At 52.9% G+C, this 16,434-nt stretch overlaps 2 protein-coding genes across 4 annotated transcripts in view; one reads left to right on the forward strand and one right to left on the reverse strand.

Moving 5' to 3' along the window:
- Positions 1-16,434, reverse strand: part of LOC123369342 (maestro heat-like repeat-containing protein family member 7) — a 1,253,347-nt gene that overhangs the window by 904,353 nt on the left and 332,560 nt on the right. The gene's annotated exons all lie outside the window — the stretch shown is intronic.
- On the forward strand, positions 1,485-15,767 carry TMEM9 (transmembrane protein 9). 2 transcript variants are annotated; one of them, XM_045014879.1, is made up of 6 exons: positions 1,485-1,616; positions 5,752-5,853; positions 6,386-6,477; positions 11,679-11,787; positions 12,664-12,795; positions 14,995-15,767. In XM_045014879.1, the coding sequence occupies exons 2-6, from the start codon at positions 5,761-5,763 to the stop codon at positions 15,142-15,144; spliced, it is 576 nt and encodes a 191-aa protein (XP_044870814.1). In that variant the 5' UTR covers positions 1,485-1,616; positions 5,752-5,760; the 3' UTR covers positions 15,145-15,767. The 2 variants fall into 2 exon arrangements, with proteins under 2 accessions (XP_044870814.1, XP_044870813.1); XM_045014878.1 differs by lacking the exon at positions 1,485-1,616 and adding an exon at positions 1,886-2,032.

A 16,434-nucleotide genomic window follows, 5' to 3' on the forward strand; every position in this document is an offset into this window, starting at 1 on the left:
CCTGGGAAGCGGGAGCCTCTACCCGCGGGTTCGCTCTAGCTTCTAGCCATCGCCCCCGCCTCCCAATTGTTTGAAGGGGAGTTGGAGGTTGCTGGGGGTTGCAGGCTTGGGGCGCGTCTCTAGTTCAAGCTCGCACCCGTGTCAGCTCTATTGCAGCAACCCCCCCACCTCTGTCCCCCCGAGCCAGCAGCTGGGTGCGCCCGCCATCTCTCCCCCCCCCCCCTCAGTCCAGGGGCCTCCATTCTCACTCTGTGCGCCTTCCCTTCTAGGCAACTAACACAGGCAGACCTTAGTTGGTCCCACCCCACTGCTGTGCCATGGCCACAGGGTGACAATGGGTTTGGTGGGGGTCAGTCCAATTCCTGGGAGGTGTGTATGTGGGGGGGATGGTGCTACATAAAACAGCCGCCTCACTTAGTGCCCTGGTTTAGCTACAGTGAAGAGGCCGGGAGCGCCGTGGAGAGTGGGGCTTCCAAAGACACATGAGTTAAGACAGCGAGCCTAGCTCCCTGTGACTCTCCCTAGGATGGTGGGGGCTAACTCCCTTCGGCCCCTTGGAAACTACCAGCTGACTCTCCTCCATCCTTCTGGGCCAGGGCTGAGGTGCACTGGTGGGGAGGGGAGGGGAGGGGAGGGGGCTCTACTAGTCCCTGTTCTGTGTGAGGGTTGGGAGGTGTCAGTCTCTGTACCTGTCAGCCAGCCCTTGCTCAAGCACTAAGGCCCAGCTCCTCAAAGGTATTTAGGTACCTAATGCCCATTGATTTCAGGCACCTAAATACCTTTGAGGAGCTGGGCTGAAAACTCTCCATTGCCACAGGCGGAAGCAGATTCTGCACCCATTTAAAGCAGGGCACCGATCACTTCACACACACTGCCCCCTGGGAGTAGCTCAGGATCAGTCTCCCCTTGTGCAGAGAGGGAAGTGAGGGGCAGTAACTTGCCCAAGGTTACACGCAGAGTCCGTAGCAGAGCTGGGAGTAGAAGCCAGAAGCTCAAACAAGAATTAATTCAGGGAAGTTCCCTGGCCTCTGTTACATGCAAGATGATCACACAGGCCCTTGTGGCCTTAGAATCTATGAGTCACGACTAGACTTGCCACCTCTGAGGTACAAAATGCTGGGGCAGCAGGAAGGATCCTGAATCCATAGAGCCAGCCAGCTGACTGTGTAGAGCATCCTGACTGAGTTCCCAGGACAAGCTACCTCAAAAAAGGGATGAGCTGGGGAAACCTGGGCAGGTGGCGAGCCTCATCCTGGCTCCCATGCTGGTGCTTTAACAAGACCATCCTTTCCCCCTTACTTCATACAACGATTCCCTGATGATTGTTCCTCCCTTCCCCACCATGTGGCATTTTGACATCACATTCACACCATGCTTTGCACTAGTGCTTCACATTTTGCCACACCAGGGTTTCCTTTTCTTGCCACACCAGGGTTGAGAAATGATCCATGGTCCCTTAGCTCAGCCCTAGGCCGGGACTTCTGGCTGGTAGCAGGTGATGTCTGTTATGACACAGACCAGAGAGTATCAGTGCAGGGAGCCAATCAGTGGTAAGGGAGTGTGGCTTCCATCATTGCTGGAGCTACTGCTGGGGTGGGCATCAATTCGGCTGCAAGGTGAGTCTTATGATTCTAATTTTTTTTTTAAATGCAAACCAGACGTGTGTACAGCAGTTGGCATTTTGGTTTGCAATCCTTAATGCTGACTACTCGTTAGTGTAACTGCGTGCCTGCACCATGGGATGTGCAGAGCCATCTGCATACTGTCTGTTGGGATCCACAGAAAGACACAATGGATTCAAGCAGAATTTTAATCTGCACATTAATTGCAAACTAATTAGCTGGAGTTGCTGCCTTTGTTAGGCACTGCGCATCCTAGCCAGAAGTACAGCAGGTTAGGTCCTTCCTTAGCAGCGGAACCATGAGTCAAAGGCACAAGGATTGATAGTGGTTTCATACTTATCTAATGGCTCTAGAGCAGGCTCTGCACAGGATAGCTGTGGCTCATTATGTACAGCGTGGTCATTGCTCAGGTGAGTTTCTTGTTAGCTGTCAGGTGGACTAGATTCTCAAGGCCTTCCTGAAAGCCCACGCAGCCTTGACAGTCTTCAGAGATGCAACACCACCTTGCTTGGAGATTTTTTTCCAAAGCTGATTAGTGCTTTTTAGGATGAAGGCTGCAATTTCCATAGGGTGAGGGAGGCCCCTTTTGTGATAAGATTGAAGGGGCATAATAGCCCCACAGCAACAAGACCTGCATTTGAACAAGGAACAAAGGGTTCAGTTTCTAGGCTCTGGTCGTGCACTACAGCACCCTGTGCCTCTCTGCAGGAGGGTGCTCCTCTACCAGTCTGTGTTAGACCTTATTGCTTGGGGAGGGCTATCCATTCAGCTGCAAGCTGACGGCTCCCTGGCCTGGCCTATGCTGTGCAAGAGGTCAGACTGGATGATCCCAAGGGCCCCTTCTGGCCTCGGAAGCAATGGCTTCCCTGCTTCTGCTGTCTGTAAGGCTAGGACAACTCCTCACTTTATAGAGGGGGGAGGGCTGGTTTCCTGTCTGAGTAGGTGTGACCACATGGATACTCACCCCTTCCTTTGGCAGGTCTCACAGCATTTTATCAGGATGCTGTGCACCTGCTAATCAAAAGGGACAGAAAACTAAACATGTAACAGGCTAGAGATGCAAAACCCTGCTCCAAGGTGGGTGGTTCCTCCATCCCTGGCATCTGCATATCCCTAGCACAGACAGGCAGGGCCAAAGGCTGCTCCCAGCTGCTGTAAGCCAGCGCACAGCCTGGCACACACAGGGGTGCAGCCCCTAGGTTCCCATCTGGCAGGCTGAGTCACGAGCTTGGCCAGTGCCTGGTCTGGGGCCCCAGGGTGACAGCCATTGGCTCTTCGTGCAATGCTTCACAGCCGCCTCCTGTGTGTGTGTTAATGTTTCTAACTTGGCCATTTTGGGTCCATGTCATCCCTTCTAGAAAAGTCCTCCCCAGCAATAAGTAAGTACTGCATGGTCCATCCACACTGGTTGGTGGGATCTGTCTCCCCTACTAAATGGCCAGGGAGTTTGACATTCTAGGAAACACAAATGGGTCTTAAAGGAGAAACTAGAGACTAAAGAAAGTCAGGCCTGGTCATTACTTGGATGCAAGATCTCCCAGGAAAGCTCAGCCATGTACCAAGCAGCGTGATTAACTTAGCATCAAGCCCATCTCAGCGTGGAGCTGGTGGGTACCCAGCTGCTGCCTCATGCCACAGGGGGGTGACTAACTTTCACAAGGGCATACGACTTTCGGTGTTACTTAAGCCGAGACCCAACACTAGCTGCATTGTGCAGTGACTATTGGAGGAGGAAGGGAAGTTGGTGGGTGATGGATCAGGGCTGTGGCATAATTCACAGTGCTGTCTCCCTCCTGTGCTTCAGACCATCTTAAATGCAGTTCTGGGCTCCCAGAGGCCCTGATCCAAAGTCCAGCACCACCCAGGGAAAGGCTCCCTGTGGCTGTAATAGGGTTAGAGCAGGCCTACATCACTCACGGTGTCTGCTTGGCTAGCATAGTGGGTGTGTGTGTTATAAACTGTTCTGCTAAGCTATGCTATAGACATCACTAGTGCAAAGGGCACCTGGAATAGAGAGTCACGAGAAACAAGACAGCAAATTAAACACAGACAGAATCATGGCGACAAATCCAAGTGTCTGCTCTGGCGTATGAATCATCATCACAGGACCTTGATTTAAGCAGAATAAATTCAGCTCTAGCTCTCATTAGCCATGTGATCAATGCAGTATGCTAGTAGGTCTCCCTCCTGCAATTGGATCTGCAGTCAAGGAGCCTAGTGGAAGGATTGGGGCCATATTTAACATTTCTAGTGCAGTAGCAGCTGGAGGGCACCCCATTGGAGTAGCTTATTTTATTCTGATTTCTTTGTCTTACGAGTCAGAGTCCAGTTCCCATTCCTGTGGGAAAGAGTCTCCACTCATGAAGCCACTGGTGACTGGTCATCACTGGGTTGATAATGCAAACTCTGCAGGGTTGCATTGTTTTTGCAGCCCTAAAACAAACCCCACAGACAACTCCTGTCAAGAAACTATGGAGTGAGTTTTGGAAGCAAGAACCTTCCTTGTCACAGGGAGTTGGGAGACGCTTTGCAATTCCACAATGATGTCAGAGTGCCGAGAAGAGCAAGTCTTTAGACAGAAAGAAGTTCCTAGCCTTCACTAGAGCAGAGCTAGGACTCTGCTAGAGTTTACTGGCAACTAGGTCCCAATGGTTCCCAAGCCTGTGGCAGTTCAGATGTGGGGTTTTGACTCAGAGGAGCTAGTTCTGGGTTCCTGAACATCTCCTAGAAATGTGTGGCTTAGGGGAGGTAGTGAAGTCTCATGGGTAGGACACTAGACTGGGAGGCCAGAGACCCTGGGTTCCATTCCTCACCCTGCCAGTGGCCAGCAGGGCAACCTGGTCTGGTGCAGTCATTTCCAGTACCACCAATCACACGGTGAATGATTCCCCCTCACCCCAGAGCACTGCCTAGCAACAGGGCACTGTAACACCAGGGTTACCATCCCACACCACCTTCTCAAGCCCCAGAGGACTCCACCACAGGCTCGCTCACCCAATTAATCTCTCTCTTTGGGACCAGTTTATTATGAACTACAGAGCAAGTTACAATCCATTTATCATCTCTAGTGCATAGAGCCCTCAGAAACCCCACACCATCTTCCCGCAGCATAGCACATACCACACTCCAGCATCTTTCACCACACCTGGACTCATCTTCAGTCCTCCTTTTCCTTCCAGCTGGAATGTGCCCCATTCTTCCCAGCAGGAACCTGCTCCAGCCTCTCTGCTGGGAGTTTAGTTTCCCTAGGGGATCATCCCTCACTCCCCCTGTTCTGGGAAGCTCTCGCCTCCAACAGGAGACCTTGGTACTGTCCCTCAGCCTCCTCTAGCACAGAGATATTACTGGGTAACAAATCTGCTACTAGTCTGCCATCAAGTCAGGTCCTCTTATTGGTCTTCAACCCCTGGGACCTTCTCCCTTTCTGCCTCTCCCTGCTCCTTTATAGCCCAGGTGCTGCCCCCCACCTTCTTAAGTGGCCAAACTGGGAGCACCTGCCCTGGTACAGGAGCACTGGACCCGCTTCATTTAAAGGAACTAGCCAGCCAGTGACACAAGTGTTCAGAAATCACAAGTCAGGTCCCTCTGCCCCCATTCTCCCAAATGAGGTTGGCTTAAAATCATGATGTTTTTTAAATGATTTTTTTGTTTTGTTTCTGGAGTTGGAGACTTTAGGGGGTCACGTTTTTGAGTTTTTCAGCACGAGCCTAAGGGCTAAGAACTTCCCTTTATAATAAAGGCAAACTGAGAGCCCCTCGTCATCCCAGGACTCCAGGAGCTGGGTTTGTAAGAAAAGCACCAAATATTGCAAGGCTTGGCACAGAGTCACAAAACTTGGGCACACTGCCCTGCCTCTGTTTCCCCTCCCATCCTTAGCCTGTCTTGTCTATTTGACATTGTAAAAGCTCTTCATGACGGTGCCTGTCTCTCTGTGTATGTACAGCCCTTAGCACAACGGGGCCCTGAGCTGGGTGCTACTGTAATTTAAATACGAATCTAGGGACATCCTGCAGTCTGGGAGGAGGGTGGAGAGACTGGGGAAGATGAGGGAGCTAAATACTGCAGCTTGGCTGGCCCCTTTCAGATGGGAATCCTTCCCCCGACACACTCTTTTATATCCTTGTTTCAGGCTCCTGGGATGTTGACACAGCACAGCTGGGAAAATATGAAGATTTTGTGGCTGGTAGTGGTGGCGTGGTGTGTCCTAGCACCTCCAGCGCAGGCCAGCAAGGTGAGGAGCGGAGAGTGGGGAACAGCTATGGATGCAGTCACCAGCCTAAGGTGCCACATGCAACTGAGACAGGGACGATAGGGAGTGTGCTTTTTCATGGAAGTTTGCAAAGGTGATGGGTATTGTAGCAAATTGGCTTGGGGGGAGAGAGGGTGTATGGCACTGCCTTCTTCAGGATGAAATTGGAACTGCTCACCTTTTGTGTCATGTGCCCTATACTGCAAACAGCTAGTGAAGATTCTCCTTCAGCCTGTGCTTTTGGAGCTGGAGGATTTGAGTTCTAGCCCCACTATCAGTGAAGCTCTGAATGGCCAGGGTAGTGGGTGATTCAGTCCCTATAACAATCTGTTTGGAGAGTTCCTGCCATCTGGCTGAAAGATGTCATTGCTATGAAACAGGCAGAGCAGGAAGAAGAGACATGAAGGAAAGTTACCCCCCATTGGGGAACATCTTGCCCGTCTCACGCTATGTGGGGGAACTCGAACAGCTGCTCATGTGCCAATCACTAATGCCAACTCCTCTCCCTCTGCAGAGCTCGGAGGACATCCGCTGCAAGTGCATCTGCCCCCCATACCGGAACATCAGTGGGCACATTTACAAGAAGAATGTGTCACAGAAAGACTGGTGAGTTACCCTGTTATGGGAGGCTTGTGGAGTTCCCCTGTCAAAATAACGAGGGGCTTGACCCAGAAAGCCCAGACCTGGATCTGACACCCCTGAGAGGGTGTTGAGCTTGAAACTGGGTTCCATCCTTCTGCAATGGAAATAGGTCAGAGACCATGTGTAACAGATCGTGCTGGGTGGAGCTGCTTAGCTGAGCCCTTGCTAGCTATTTACACACCACCAGTCTCTGCACAGCATGGTGATGGGCACTCTGCTCATCTAGAGAGAGACAGGAGTCTGGCAGACGGGATTCCATGGCCCTGCACCCTCTGGAGAGTCTAGTATCCTGTCACCCTTGTGCTCTGAGGATGACAGCGGAAAGGCTTTAGTACCGTCTTACCCCCCCCCCGAACAGCTGAGCTGTTAGTGTAGTTCTCAAAGCACTTTATAAAGTATCATTAGCCAGATATTGCAGATGGGGGAACTGAGGCACTAAGCTGGGGAGTGACTTGCCAATGTTACATAGCGAGTCAGTGGCAGAGCTGGGAACAGAACCCAGGAGTCATGAGTCCTAATCCCCTGCATTGACCACTAAACCACCTTGTGTAATAAAGAATGAGAGGAGAATGAACCTAAACATGTGTGATGCATCCACCTGATCGGTTTAAAATACCCACAGTGCACCACTGCAATAAGTGTATCTGTGCCATACCCTAAGGCCACAGGGCCTTTCCTTCTCTGGGTTGCTCTTTGGTTACTGAAAGCTCTGTCTTGCACAGCTGCAGCGCATTGTCCTGTGCACAGGGTGCACTCTACAGACAGGAGCAGAATCACCTCCCGTTTGAAGTCATCAGCTTTCTGTTGCAAACAGGAGGTGAAGTAGGGAAGCAAAGGACCAACTTCAGCTTCTTCATGGCATTGTGGTTAAGGCACCAGGCTGTGTGGTGGTTGGGGCTGTGCCTTGAAGGACTGGGAATGGGATGCTGAACAAAGCACGGCCCTTGCAAACACTTTAACCACTGGTGATCCCCAGGAGACCAGGGTTCAAGTCTCTGTTCTGCCACGGACTCTCCTGGTGACCTTCAGCAAGTCACTTATCTCTCTGGGCCTTGGTTCCCCACCTGTACAATGAGGATAATATTTCCCTACCTGCAGGTGACAGTGGGGTTACATTCACCAGTGCGTGACAGATAGTGCAGTTGTGAGGATCCCATAAGTAGATAGAGAGATAAATTCATGGCTTTCAGGAGCAATTCACATTTGCCGCAAGCCTGGCTCTCTGCTCTGTAATACAGAGGTAACTCCACTGACTTCAGTCACCCTGAGCAGAGAATCAGATCTGTTCCCTTGCTTATGTTCAGAATTAGTTATTTTCCTTGCAATCCATTTGTTCGGATTATGCACATCTGTGGGATGTGCAATCTCGCAATGGCCCATGATTGGCAAAGCAGGGGGGCTGTGGCCTGGGACACTGGCAGAGCTGGGAGTGGAAGAGGAAAAACCAGCTCAGTACCTAACCATCCCATACCTGCACTCTCAGAAAATCTGGAATTGGCTCGTTCCTGAGCACTAACGCCATTTGCCAAATCCCAGGCCTAAGAAGAAAGTGTCCGTGCTGCGGTGGTGTCCTCTGTGAGTGTCTGCACAGGGCCATGATCACTTTGAAACTGCAACCTGGATTGAACAAAGGCCCTTGAGCATCAGTGAGCAGACTGTTCCTTATCTAATGACCTCTCTGTGCTTGTATTCAGACTGGTTTACATAGCAGTCTATATTTCACACCCTCGGGGGCATGGGGTGAGATTTTATTCTGTTAAGATATGGGGCATTTTGCTGAATCATTTACAGGGAGGCGTTTTGCTGAATCATTTCTGGTGCCTTGTCATTCCATCGCCTTTGATTTCCAGCTTTATAACATGTTTCATACACATTCAAAAGGCGGGACTTTAATCCGTTCTCAAGGACCATTTTTCTTTGCTTATCTGTAAATGTTGTTTCTTATCAGTAAATATAAGTAAACATCAGTTTTGCCAGACACACACAAGGCAAGGACAGAATATTTCCATCAATAGTAATCGAAATGTACAGACAGGCAAAGTAAGAAAAATGCTCCTTGAGCGCTCATTAAACTCCCACCTTTAAATGTGTTGTCAAGCTGGAGTTAGAGCAGGGTACCAGTTAGGTAGCTTTAACTTTTTGAATCTCAACATCTACTGTCATTAAATAATTATTGTCTGCCCCCATCCAGGATTTCCCGCAACTGTGAACATTTAAATCACTAAAAAGTGAAAAAAGTGCTTCAGAACCAACGTCGCTATTATTTGTCAAGATTATAAAAATTAAATGGTGCCACGCCTAGGCACAGAGATCTGTTAGTTTATGTCAGGAGAGCGACAGGACTAGGGGGCTGAACATTACAATGATGGGCCATTAACTGAGTATGTTAGAGCTATTTAGCCTCATAATTTCTACTCATCAGGTCAGTGAAGCTAGTTTCTCACCAGGATCCTGTCTGTCTGCACCAGTTGTGTCTTGGCATAGGCCACTTCTACAGGTTTTTTTTTTTCACTGAGTTGACTATTTCCACAAGGGGGAAGAGGGTGTTTTTCTCCAGGACTAGTTAAATCGGAGCAGCCCTGAGCGTAGACCCAGCTATACTGCTGTACAGATGCTTTTTACCTGGGTAGCTTCTTCCTTTTCTTGTAGGGGCATAACTATACTAATACAAGCACCTTGATACTGAGAGGGCTGCAGCCACCCCGGGTGAAATAGGAAGAAGCACAAGAGACCAAAACAAATGGTTCTGGGCCAGAGCCTCACCTGATGTAAATCATCATAGCTCTGTGGTGATCACCAGAGCTCTACTGATTTACACCCGCTGAGGGTCTGCCCCATGACTCTCCTCCTGGCAATGGGATGCTAATCTGTATGATACTGTCCAGCCACTAGGTGGCACAGTGCATAACATGCCTTATGTAACCTAACCTCAGCCATGCTGGTGTGGCAGCCCTTGCACTGAACACAGCTGGTGGGGCTCTCTGAGGGTATGGCTACACTTGCAGCAGTACAGCGCTGGGAGTTAAAGCTGTCTTCGTACAGCTGAGTAGGGAAAGCGCTGCAGTCTGGCCACACTGACAGCTGCCAGCGCACTGTCGTGGCCACATTTGCAGCATCTGCAGCGGCATTGGGAGCGGTGCATTATGGGCAGCTACTCCAGCATTCAAGTGGCTGCAACGTGCTTTTCAAAAGGGGGGGTGGGGGAGAGAGAGAGTGGATTTTTGGAGCCGACACTGTGTGAGCAGCTGCCTTGCAAGTTCCGACCCCCTCCCCCACCCCTCTCTCACTCACTGAAAGCAAACAGCACCTCTTTGGTTTTTTTCCTCACAGACCAGATAAGCAGCCTCCCTGAAATGGACCCCCCCCCCCGCCTGCCCTTGCGCCATGCTCCTTCTCTCCTCAAGCCCCCTCCCTTCCCCTCTCTTCAAGCAAACACTAGCTGTGAGTGTTCCAAAGGCAGCTCCCTGCCTGTTTGCTCATTCACAGCAAACAGTAGCTGTGTTTGTTTTTTTGATAAGCAGCTCCGAAAGCCCCAAGTTCACAATGAAACAAACAGAGGCATCACAACAAAACAAAGAGCGGCACCTTCACTTAAAAGGATTATGGGAAGCTTCCGGAGGTCAGTTACACCATAGTAAGATTATTCCCTGTTTACACTGGCACCCCAGCGCTGCAGCAGCAGCGCTGTTCTCTTTATTCCTCTCGTAGAGGTGGAGTACAAGCAACTCTGTAGCCAGGGAGATACAGCGCTGTATGTGCCTTGCCAGTGTGGACAAGGAGTGAGTTACAGCGCTGTAAAGCCACCACCAGCACTGTAATTCTCAAGTGTAGCCAAGGCCTGAGAAGGAACAGAAGCTCTGTAGCCAGTCCATATCTGGCACAGACTCAGAGCCTGACCTGCTAGGAGCAGCCCTACAACCCACCATGTACAAGAAGTACGTGCTCCTCCCCAAATGCCAGGCTGCAGTGAACTTACACTATCAAGGGTTTTCCTCCGGGTGTGTGTTTAGTGGTTTGTGGGAATCAGTGACAGTGACGAGCCAGGTTGTCGGCCTCCACTGTGTGCTGCTAACATAACCTGGGGCCACAGCTAGGCTTCAACATTTGCCTCCGAGGGAGCGCAGGGAGCAGCGTGTCCTGGACAGGCAGAGCTGGGGCTTGTTCCTGGCACGCGCTGCCAAAGCCGCTTCTCTCTTCCTGCAGTGCATGGGAACTGAATGCTTTTGAAAGGGGTGGGGTGTGGGAGCTACTGACAAGAGCAAGGCACAGAGCACCTGTCTGCATTGTGCCATACAGCTCTGCCAGTGTCCTTCAGTCCTGACCCGCAAGCCCCCTGCTAGCCCAGCCCTGGACTCCACCCCACTCCCCACACACATGGCTCTGCCCACGCCCCTCAGTCCTCACATAAGCTACGGTGCCAGGCCTTATTCTCGCCCAAAAGACTGTCATGTCATGGTGCTGTGTCATGTGACCATACATCATTCACTGACTAGGCTGAGGCCAGAAAACTCATTGCACTTATGACCTAACCCAGAGTTTGCACCCAAGTGCTCCTGGGGGGTGCCTAGAAGCTGGAGCTGGCTCAGATCTCTGAGCAAGTGGAGCCAGTCACTTGGCTGAAAGTGGCTGGCCTGATTGGAGCCTGAGGGATCTGTTTAACCCCAGAGCAGGAACAGCAGCAGGGCAAAATTCCCCCCAAGCCACCCCTATGCCTCAGCCCTGCCCCTCTCTGGGGGAAATCAGCCTCCAGGGCCCATTCAGGCCTTAGCCTCTTTGCTCAGAGTGCTAATTAGCGTGGGGTGGCTTTAGAGGCACAGCCACTGACCCCAAGGCACTTGCTGAGGCCATCCTCCTCCAGCCCCAGCTCTGGGGGCGAGTATCTGGGGCACCTAGAGCTTCAGCCAGCCTGCAGCCAACTCCTGTGTAAAGTGATCTGAGCAACTGCTGAGCTCTCCCAGCTGGACTGAGCACAAAGGGGGCTGCTGGACGCAGACAGGCCTGGTGGTTCTCTCTGGTTCTCCACCCAGCTATTGGCACTGCCTAGCATCACCACTAGGGTTCTCCATGAAGTCTGGCCGTTCTCTGGGCCCCAGGATACAGGCACCTGCCGGGAGCTCAGCCACCTGCCCCACCCCGCCGCTGACACAGGCTCCTTTGTGACGCAGCAACTGCCTGCACGTGGTGGAGCCGATGCCCGTGCCGGGGAACGATGTGGAAGCCTACTGCCTGCTGTGTGAGTGCAAGTACGAGGAGCGCAGCACCACCACCATCAAGGTAAAGGCGGGCCGCTCGCGCCCCTGCACCACACGCCCCCGGTCAGAACCGCAGGGGCTGGACGTGGGACAAAGGAGATTGCTCTGGGGGCCTGATGCCTGTTCTCCATGCAATGGGGGAGGAAGGGATTCCTCGCTTGGATTCTTTCTTGTCCGCCAGCTTCGGGAGGGGCATAGTAAAGACTTTCCACACCCCTTCCTCACACCCCTTCTTCTTGTTGGCTCTGGTCTGGGGATGAGGACACTGACCCCTTCCCTGTGTGAAGGGTGTCGACATTGGGAGATGGAGCAGGGTGCTCAGCTGCGGTTATTGTTGTGAGTAGCTGTGAGGTGGCTTGGGAGGCTGGCCAGGCTCCTCCCATGGCCCCCTTCCCCAAACACCGCATCATTCTCCTCCTCCTCCCTGCCGAGCCCTCCATGCAAAGCCCCCTGCCCTCCTGGTTCCTCTTTCCTCCCCGAAGAAATCAGTCCAGCCTCACTCTCCTCCACTCTTATCACCAGCCCGCTCCGGCCACCCCCAGGTGTCTGCTCTCAGGCCTGCCAGCGGGTGCAGAGCACCCACTAATTTTTCCCCATGGGTGCTTCAGCCCCAAAGCACCCACAGAGTCAGCACCTATGACTGGTAGAGAGTCTGGGATGGGAGCCCCAGTCCACCTCACTGAGGCTTTGCCAGACTGCAGCACAGCAGGGGCCCCTCTAGCCTGGTACCTTGGCTCCAACAGTGCCCCTGCCCTCCATCCCGTGGATAGTTATGGCTGGGGGGGAATATTTCCTCCTGAGCCCATCAGTCAGTGGGTTGGCTTGGGAAGGAGGCTGGGTGTCCCCCAGCCCTGTAATCTCCACCGACAGCCCAGAGCACCTTTTGATGTGCCCACAGATCATCATCATCATCTACCTCTCAGTGGTGGGGGCGCTGCTGCTGTACATGGCCTTCCTCATGCTGGTCGACCCCTTGATCCGGAAGCCAGACGCCTACACCCAGCCCCTGCACAATGAAGAGGAGAACGAGGTCAGGGGGCTGCAGCGGGTGATATGGAGGGTGGTGGGCATGGTAGGAGAACCTAGAGGAGGAGAGAGAGCAGAGTTAGCTCCCGGGAACGAGGGCAGGCAGACACCAGGGATCGTTATAGCTGATGTTGCTCATCTCCCATCCCACCTGGGTCTTGCTGGGGCTGGCATTTTTTACATGCCAACTAGAAATGTAGAATTTTTCATTCTGTTTATTTTTAAAATCCTGGATCTTGGTCCACACGATGCTCTGAAATGTGAAGCCTACAGCTGCAGGTTTCCCAGGGCCCAGAGTGGGCCTGCCCGGTGCGGTTAGCAGGGCAGTTTTGTGGTCCTGCCCATTTGCAAATTGGATTGATTTTCATTTGCTGAATTGTGGATCAGATCCAAACTGCTCCCATCTGTGTGCAGTCCTGGCGACCCCCACCTAGCAATACCCTTCTAGAGGGGTGCAGGAGGAGCGTATTTTGGTGAAGGCCCAGACAGCGCTGGGAGGCAGGAGACAGGGGCGGCTCTAGGAATTTGGCCACCCCAAGCACGGCGGCATGCCGCAGGGGGCACGCTGCCAGTCACCAGTCCCGCGGCTCCGGGGGACCTCTTGCAGATGTGCCTGCGGAGGGTACGCTGGTCCCGCGACTCCGGTGGAGCATCCGCAGGCATGCCTGCGGGAGGTCCACCCGAGCCGCGGGACCAGCGAACCCTCTGCAGGCATGACTGCGGAAGGTCTGCCGGAGCCGCCTGCCACCCTCGTGGCAAAATGCTGCCCCAAGCGTGCGCTTGGCGCGCTGGGGTCTGGAGCGGGCCCTGGCAGGAGAGCTGCATAGAGGAGCTGACAAAGCTAGAGCTGGTGCCTTTTGACTCTGCGGGGGTGCCAAGGGCTGCACCCCAGACCCTCTACTCCAGGGGCCCCACCTGGACCAGGAGCTGCACTCAGGCCACACCCACCTTTGACGGATCCCACTTGGTTGCATTTTAGGGATCAGCAGTTGATTGGGCCTTTGTGCTGATGGGCCTCGATTCAGCCATTGACTCTCCCTTAACATCCAGTCCCACCCTGCCTGCTTTCACTCACGCCTCAACCCGTCTCATGCGGGGAGGGGGTTGGTGGTTTTCTATGCTGTCCCCATGGCCAGGCCCTGTAGTGTTTAATCTTTCCCCTGCTAGATCCCTGCGTCCATATAGTGCCCCCTGGGTGAGGGGATGCATGTGCCCCATTATTACAATTGTTCTTCCTTTTGGAGGTGACTTTCTAAGCCAGGGAATGCCCAGCCCTGAGCAGCTCTGACCACTGCCCTGCCCCTGTCTTGCTCACCATAAGCACAGGCTTGGTTTTCAAATTGGCTTGGGAAGTTTCCCCACGGTAACGTCCTGGCTTTGCGTACGAGCCAGGGAATGATGTGAGGATAAAGGACCTGCTACTGCTAGTAGCTCAGGGAGATCTCCTTTAGCTCTGGTGGATTTTAGAGAACGATCAGCACGTGTGAGATTGGCAAACCGCTATCATGTCACACGTGCTGCCACACCTCTGTCCAAAAGCCACCGGTCCTCTCCTGAGCCCAGCTCTGGACTCAGACAATGCTTCCATTGACTTCCGTGGGGATTTTAGAGCAAGGACACCAGGATTAGGCCCTGTATATCCTGCCTTGTCTGTCGCCCCCCCAGCTCCCATTGCTTGAGCAGGGAGGCCACCACATCCCACCCCCAGAGGAAACGTAGATGAAGCTGGTTACTAGTGGGCGGTAATGGTAGTCCAGGTGGCAGGGGGAGTGGAGCTGATGCGCACACACAGTGATTAGCTGTAATGAGCTAATTGTAGCCCTGGCTCGTGCTATAACTGAGAGATGCAGGGGGCGGATTATGGGAGGTGGAACGAGCGGTTCTGGGACCCAGCATTTCCTACTGATACCTCCTAGGGGAGCTCCTCCTTTAGCTCCAGTGCTGGAGGCCTGTGCTTTTAGCACGGATGGTCCCAGCTTCAAGCCCAGTTACACTGAGGACCTCCACCCCTCCAGTATGAGTCAGTGGGAGTTGGGCACCTCTGAAAATCAGGCCCTCTCTCTGCAAGGAAATCTCAGTCCCGAAATAGCTCTTCACGTAAAAGTGTCTCCCAACGCTGAGCAGCTTTTTTCTGTATTAGAGATACCACTCCTCCACCCCACTCACCCCTTTGACCTCCTGGTTCCTTCTCTTTGCATTGCAGGAGGCCCGCTCATTGGCAGCAGCTCCCGCTCCCACCGGCGCCAGAGCCAACACGGTGCTGGAGAGGGTGGAAGGAGCCCAGCAGCGATGGAAGCGCCAAGTGCAGGAGCAGAGGAAGACGGTTTTTGACCGACACAAGATGCTGAGCTAGAGCAAGCCAGGCATGCAGCGACGGCCCGCTGGAGACAGGCAGCTGCAGCGTAGTGGAGATAGGCCATGTCTATCTCACCCAATAGGACCCCCACATTGTTTGTTTTGAGCCCTGCAACCCATTCTCCCCAGTGTTTCATAGAGCAAACAAGGCCAAAGTGCCTTGACTGTGCCCTCTGCCCCCTTTGCAGCCTAAGCCAGAGGCACCCTGAGCTTTGCCCAGCTGAGGGCCCCATTGACAACTGCCCTCAAATGGCCCCAAAGGAATCCTGGTGCAGCCACTGTCATCCTTAATAAGGAGACTGGCAGAGACTACAGCTCCCAGCATGTACTGCTCCAGCTTGATTCCCCAGCGGTCATGACACAGAGTGCTGCATGCTGGGACCAGTCGGCTGTACCTCGGTGTTAAAAGTTGCGGGCAAAGGTGGGACCCAGTTTTAGAACTCCCTTGCCTGCATTTGGCGCTTGGTGTGTGCCCCTCTCCGGAAGCATGTCACGTGGCATGAAATAGCCTTGAGCGAGGGCATTGTAATCACTGGGGAATCCCTGTCCCTTGCCTCTTCCTTTTAGCCGTTGTGTAACAATCTGCAGCCTGGAGAATTCAAAGAAAGCTATTTAATGAAACAAAGCTGGTTTCAGCCCATTCCTGGCTTACACAGGGAGACAGATACATCAGCACATGGCCTCTGCCAAACCTGTTTTGCCGTTGTGCTGTCAAGACACAGAGCCCACTGGCCTTAGCTGAGGGGCTGTGAACCCAGAGAAACCAACAAGGGAGGCAAGCTTGTGTTTGTGCTGGATGAAATAAGCCAGTTCTATACATATGGGCGCTCGGATGCAGCTTGTCCTCCCGTAAAGCTCATGTTCAATAGGAGGCGGGATTATTTATGGCTATTATTTACACTGCCTCACAGTTCTACTCCATGGCAGGGCACCAAACATTCTACCACGTACCACAGGGAGCCAGACTCTCCCCTGGGGTAAATGGGCATAGTTCCACTAAGGTCAGTAGAGCTACCTTCACTGACAGCAGCGGAAGATCTGGTCCCAGAGCCTTTTCTGTAAGGACGCCGCTCTGGACACAAGAGGCCTGGTTCTCCTCTCATGGGCACCAGTGTCAGGATTTGCACTGGTGTGAATGAGAGGAGAATCCAGGCCTTTGGATTCAGCTGCTGCTCTGATTTACTCTGGTGTAAATCTGCAGTAACTCCACTGATGTCAGTGGGGTCTCTCCAGATCTACACCAGCCAGAGTCTGGCACCTGAGCCTTCTGTCTAACTGAGCATTGTGA

Source organism: Mauremys mutica, chromosome 4 (genome assembly GCF_020497125.1).
Source record: "Mauremys mutica isolate MM-2020 ecotype Southern chromosome 4, ASM2049712v1, whole genome shotgun sequence".
NCBI lineage: Eukaryota > Metazoa > Chordata > Testudines > Geoemydidae > Mauremys > Mauremys mutica.

Excerpts from the sequence above, each read along its gene's own strand:
- TMEM9 (XM_045014878.1), top strand. The coding sequence starts at position 2,009 with ATGTACAGCGTGGTCATTGCTCAG. Across the intron at positions 2,033-5,751 it reads ACAGCGTGGTCATTGCTCAG|GCTCCTGGGATGTTGACACA; the intron begins GTGAGTTTCTTG and ends TCCTTGTTTCAG. Across the intron at positions 6,478-11,678 it reads AATGTGTCACAGAAAGACTG|CAACTGCCTGCACGTGGTGG; the intron begins GTGAGTTACCCT and ends TTTGTGACGCAG.